General features: G+C 40.8%; 1 protein-coding gene across 1 annotated transcript in view; it reads right to left on the bottom strand.

Moving 5' to 3' along the window:
- Positions 1–592: 592 nt before the first annotated feature.
- LOC128417512 (ras-related protein Rab-10-like) overlaps positions 593–6,000 on the bottom strand; it is a 36,610-nt gene continuing 31,202 nt past the window's right edge. Inside the window, exons 5-6 of the mRNA XM_053396276.1 lie at positions 3,630–3,731; positions 593–917 (exon numbers count right to left, since the gene is read on the bottom strand). Coding sequence (XP_053252251.1) covers positions 840–917; positions 3,630–3,731 — 180 coding nt within the window. The 3' untranslated portion in view covers positions 593–839. The remainder of the gene's footprint in view (positions 918–3,629; positions 3,732–6,000) is intronic.

The following is a 6,000-nucleotide window of genomic DNA, read 5'->3' as shown; positions in this document are numbered from 1 at the left end:
CAGTAGGAGAACACTTCAGTCTCCCAGGACATTCTATACAAGATCTCAAAGTAGCTGTCTTATTACAAAAGAATTTCAGAAATAGACTGGAATCAGAAGTTGCTGAATTCCAACTTATTACCAAACTTAAAACCATGGAGAGACCTGGTCTGAATAGAGACAACTGGATTCTTATCTCATTATACATCATAAAGCTATTTTTAGCCATCTCACCCATTGCTTTTTCCTGTAAGACCAATTGCAGTCGTTAACAGTCGTCAGCAGGTTTACCACACCTATCAGCCAATCACCCATTCCCACCACCCTTCTGAGTAATACCCCTCCCCACCCTCTCACTATATATAAGGATCTGGTGACTTCTGTTTCAGTGTATCTGAAGAAGTGTGCATGCACATGAAAGCTCATACCAATAACTAACTTAGTTGGTCTCTAAGGTGCTAATGGAAGGATTTTTTTAAATTTTGTTTCGACAACAGCAGACCAACACGGCTACCTACCTGTAACTAGATCTGTTCAGCTGAGTTTCACCCCACTGCGTCCACCTTTCTACTTCATAAATTTCCTGTATAAACAACCAACACTTTCACACAGATACTTCTTATGCTTGTATTTGCATAATACTTTACAGTCCCCCTGTGCAAATCATAGTTTTGTTTGTTTTGAACATTTGTAACAGGCAGTTAAATAAAATGTTAGTGGACAGGCAGTGCTGTTGCTTTGTTAATACCAGTAACAACTGGGTATTTTGTATATCATTGAAGGGAGAAGAAAATATTAAAGTTCAAGTGTTGGTATGTACAAAATAGATAACATGATCAGAAAGAATACAAAACTGCTCATCACAGCTTGCAGCAACTTCTCTTTTGTGTTTTTTCATATAGGTCCACTACATCTAAGTCAAGGGATGCACAGGAATTCTGAGGGAAAAGAATAACAGAATTTAATCCAGTGTGAACGAAGTTAGCATTACAAATACTTTCACGATATTAAGGAGTATATTAATTGAAACAGTTATGAATAACATTAATAATCATGACTTTAAAAACAGCATTCCATAGTAGAGTGGCCATTCATAGAATCACAGAATCGTAGAGTTGGATGGGATCACAAGGGTCATCTAGTGCAATGCAGGAATCTTTTGCCCAATGTGGGGCTCGAACTTACAGCCCTGGGATTAAAAGTCTCATGCTCTACTGGTTGTAAAAACAAACAAACAAGGTTTCTGCCAGTTCAGGCAGGCCTGTGCTAGTCCATCCATGTTCATGGCCAGTGGGCCTTGGGCTATTCTGACTTCCTGGTATACATGTGGTTGACCAGAGCTCAGCTACCTTCTCTAGCAGTGGATAAGCACATCTTTACAGCAACCCTGAAAGGCTGTGGATCAGGATAGCCTGAAGACTGTTGTCCACGTGCTGCAGTCCAGTGCTACCCTCAGGACTAAAAGCCTGTTGGATCAGCATGCTGTTCCCTATATGACTAGGCAGATGCCTTTGGGCAGAACTTGAAGACAATCTTGTTCTCCCGCTATTTGTTTCCCAGCAACTAATGCTGAGTGGCATGCTGTCTCTGAACATGAAGATTTCATATAGCAATTATGGCTAGCAGCCGCTGATAGATTTATCATCCATGATTTTGCCTAATCCCCCTTTGAAGACTTCTAAGCTAGTGACCATCACTGCATTGTGCGTCAGTGTATTCATACACAAATTATATACTGTATGAAGTAGTGCTGTCTGTTTGGAATTGACTGCAATCTGGAATTCCTAGATTTCTCTCACCGTAGTCTTTCTTTTTTAAAAATAGAAACAATAGCAAAATGCATTATGCTAAGGTTAAGGAATTTAATTCACCAATAGCACTTCAATGTCAGAAGAACAAGACTCAGTCTCCTGACAATGTGAAAGTATGTGAGATGAGTCAGACAGCTCAGTATCTTTCCCAGATGCTGAAGTCAATTCAGGATTCTAGATGCTGTCAAAACACATATTATGTAAGAGAATGTGCATGACACAAATTTCTTAAATGTATACTTAGGAAGGGGGTGGACAGTATTCCTGAAAGTTGTAGAAATGCATAGTTCAGCTACTCCGTTTTTCATTTATTTTCAATTTCACGTATAAAAACATACCCATTCCAGGTAGTTCAGCTATTCCTAACAACAGAAGCCACACTTTCAAATTAACACTGTTTTCCATGAGACACAAAGAACTGCCAGCTTTTGTGGACACTATGGCCTCCTTTGGGCATAATGCTAACTTATAGTTTTGTCTTACATGAACGAACCTTGGGCCCAGCAGCTCTCAATCCCCTCCTGACAAAAAAAATAGCAGCTTTCACTTCCAATTTAAACTAATGGATTTATTGCTACATCTGAGCTCAGACAAACTGTAGTTTAGGGAAACAAGTCAACTTCAAAGTATGGTTTCTGATCCTGGCTTGTTTCCTTAAACTTCAGCTCCCATCAGCCCTAGCTTGCGTGGCCAGTGATCAGGGATGATGGGAGCTGCAGTCCAACAACATATGAAGACCACAGGCTCTGCATTCCTGCTATATGACAGACGTGGGATGAATGCTGACCACAGTGGAATTCAGTTTTTTTCAGCTTGGAGAGTAGGTTTCGGAAGTCCATCTGAATGACTTCTGGCTTGCCTTTGGTGGTGTCCACTCGCCAAGGTCCCTCTACACTTAATGGGTTGGTGACAGGGTGTCTTCAGTTTCTGAGCCTCATGACACTCCAGTAGCCCCTTTTCCCAGGATATAGGGCTTGGGGAGCAACAGATCCAGTGGGCCTCGTGCCAGCCCCTTCTTACAACCCCCTAGGGTTACCTCCAGTGCACTTGTTATACATCTTCTCACTAGATGACTGGAATAGCAGGGGAAACCTCTTGGCAAAGCCCCCTATCCTTCACTGTTGGTAGGGGAAGAGGCTATAGAAGACCAAAGACTTGGTTGTCCCCTAGCTTCCTCCCCAACGGTTGCATCTGGATTATTTAAGCTCAAAAGCTCCAATAGCTCTTCATCAGTCCCAGGTGGTAGCAGATATGTTGCTGTTTTATATGGTAATTTATTTTTTAATGTGGAGTACCCTTTTTGAGGTGAGGAGACCAGAACCGTACATCGTATTCCAAATGTGGTCACACCATAGATTTGTATGGACAGAGGAACTGGTGTATCATGGTGGGTAGGGTGGAAAGTAGATTTTAGGCAAACTATTGGAGAGATTGGATGGGTCTGAACTGGTCATTGTTTTTGGACTGGATGAGAGACTGTAGACTGAGTCAACATGATCAGAAACCTTAAAGTGAGGATCCTCAGGCAGAATGGGCTCTGTGTCTATCCCTTTAAGAAGGCCCCAGTCTGTCTCTACAGGAGCCAGAGCCCAGCCAACAACGTCTGGAGATTTCTGATCCCAAACTTATAGGTCAGAAGGTACATAGTCAGTAGATCCGAATGTTTAAACTTTCCCTTTCTATCACATGTATTTTCTTTCTTCAAAACATTGTTTGTTAAGGTAAAGACAACAATTTGTAGGCTAAATATATTCACAGAGCAGGAATGAATTTGTATTTCTGGGCCATCTAATTTACAAGATTCAGTCTAAGAAAAAGAAGTTGTTGCAGTGAGCTTACCTTGTTCAATATTTCTTTAGCTAGCACTAAAAAGGCATCTTCAATGTTAATATTGTCCTTAGCACTGGTCTCAAAAAAGGGTATTCCATATTCCCAAGCAAGCTGGGGGGGAAAAAAGGAACATGAGTCTGAATTCAAACACTACTAATGCCTAGAAAGTGCAATTCATAGCAAACTCAATTTGAAAAGGGGCTTGCACAATCCCAGTTACAAACTCTGTCACAGAATGAAATCAACAGACCTCATTTCACAGTCTATTTAGGGTTGGGAATGAATATACAGGAACCCCCCCATTAACCGTGTTCAATATGTGCATGACTATGCACACGCGCATTGCGCCAAATCCAGAGGTGAATAAAAAATGTCGCAAAAAGGGGTGGGGTGGAGGTTTTCAGTTGTATCTCAAATATATGCATGGTGCCTTTGAACATAAGCCCACCTAAATGGGGGTTTGCTTTTATATCCATAGACATGATCTATTCTCTCTCCCCTCTGCCGCCCCCCATTATTTATTGGATAATAATAACCTACGGTAAGTCTCCTTAACAGCAAGATTTAACCTACAGTAAGTCTCCTTAATTAGCTGGGTTCAAACCAATATGACCCACACACTGTCATTCTCAAAGACTGCACAGATAGCAGACACTCTGGGCTCTGGAATGCTGTCAGAGTCCCCATGCTGCCTTCACAAAGCTTGATACGTGCGGAAAATCTGTTGGGTGTACAGGTGGAGAAAATAAATAAATAAATAAATGGAGAGTGGGAAACAGTTGGTTCCCTCACTTTCCATTTATTTATTTCCCCCAACACAACATAAATGGGTCTTAACCACGAGTGTCTACATTGTTTTCAACTTTTAATGGGGTTTTCAACTGTTTTAATGTGTGAATTGCCTTGAGACAGTCGTTTAGAAGGCAATTACTAAATCAACAATGATGACCATGACAACAACAACAACATATTTCTACTATACAACAATAATTTCATTCTAATCTTAGGTTATCCTTGTTTCAAACATAAAATATCACCAATGTATGGACTCTACAAAGCTTTAAGAACATTTTTGCAGTGACATTTCTCAGACATGCTTTTCAAGCATGTTTGGCCTTATGATCCCCATGGAGATCTTACAAAGGAGAAAAGAAAGGTCAAATAAATTGAGAAAGAAAAGAGCATGCATGCCTTTTTGAATAGCAAGTCTAATAATTTCTCTTGAAATGAGTGTAGCTCCCTAGAAAATGTCTTTCTTCTAGGCTAGTGGGGGAGGGAGGGAGGCATACAATTTATAGCTATTTTGAGCACCTGTAATTACTGGTTTCTATAGTTGATTACAGGAACAAATGAAAAGGATTGAATTATTCGTGCCAATAGAAGTAAGCCATGGGGAAATAAATAATTTAATGAATCACATTAGGAAGATTTTTAGAATCCCATCCAAAACAAAGGCTTGAATCCTAACTACCAAAATTTTGGGATGGTTAGCAGGAAAATCTGAGGTGAAAAATGTGTGTTCTTGGGGTAAAAAAGAGGCTTATAAAGATGTGTCCCTGAAAAATCTCACATAGGTCTTCAACCTGGTTAATTAAAAATAATAAGAATCGCAAGTGTTTTTATTTTTTGTCAGTTAACTGGCAAATAAATGGAAGCTGGAGAGTGAGGGAAGCTTGTTTTGTGTGGAGCTGGTTCTCCAAAAGCAATGAAGCAGCTACTCCCCTGCCCTTCTGTTGGGAAACGTGAGAGGAAAAGATGGGGAGGTGCTGCTTTAAGCTGCTCAAGGCACTTTGAGGTCGCTCCAAATAAACCAGCTTCCTTGCCCCCCCTCTTTGTGCTAGAACTTAGGATGCCTTGACTTGGCGGCTCTTGATGGGCCATAGTCAAGGAGCATGTTTGTTGGGGGGGGGGGAAGAGGTGTGTATGTGTGTGTGAGTGCGCATGTGTGTGTGGTGATCTTCAGAGAATGAAGGTTGCAGGGTGTGATTCTGGACCCACCCAAGCACAAACATTATCCTTGAGGAAACGCAGTTCTTTGTGGAAAGAAGGTCCCCCATTGCTCAGTTAAAGGCATTCCTTCCTAAACCAAGGAAAGGGGGCATGAAGTGCCTGTTAAAATGGTGCTCCCAATCTAGAAACAGTGGTCATATGGTAAGAAAGCCCCCCAGGGTCCTTTGGGAAGAAGGACAGGCTATAACATGATTTAATAATAATAGTAATAAGTAGCAGCAGCAGTAGTAGTTGAAAGAAACTTTTAAACAAATAATTGCTGCCTGAATAAGCATGGGCACTCTTTAAGTCAATTAAACATTTTAAAACTGAGTACAGTAATCTAATTGAAAACACAGCAAAGCACTAATATGAAGACCATTATTTGTTA

This window comes from Podarcis raffonei, chromosome 7 (assembly GCF_027172205.1).
Source record: "Podarcis raffonei isolate rPodRaf1 chromosome 7, rPodRaf1.pri, whole genome shotgun sequence".
NCBI lineage: Eukaryota > Metazoa > Chordata > Lepidosauria > Squamata > Lacertidae > Podarcis > Podarcis raffonei.
This window is presented reverse-complemented; position numbering and strand designations above follow the sequence as displayed.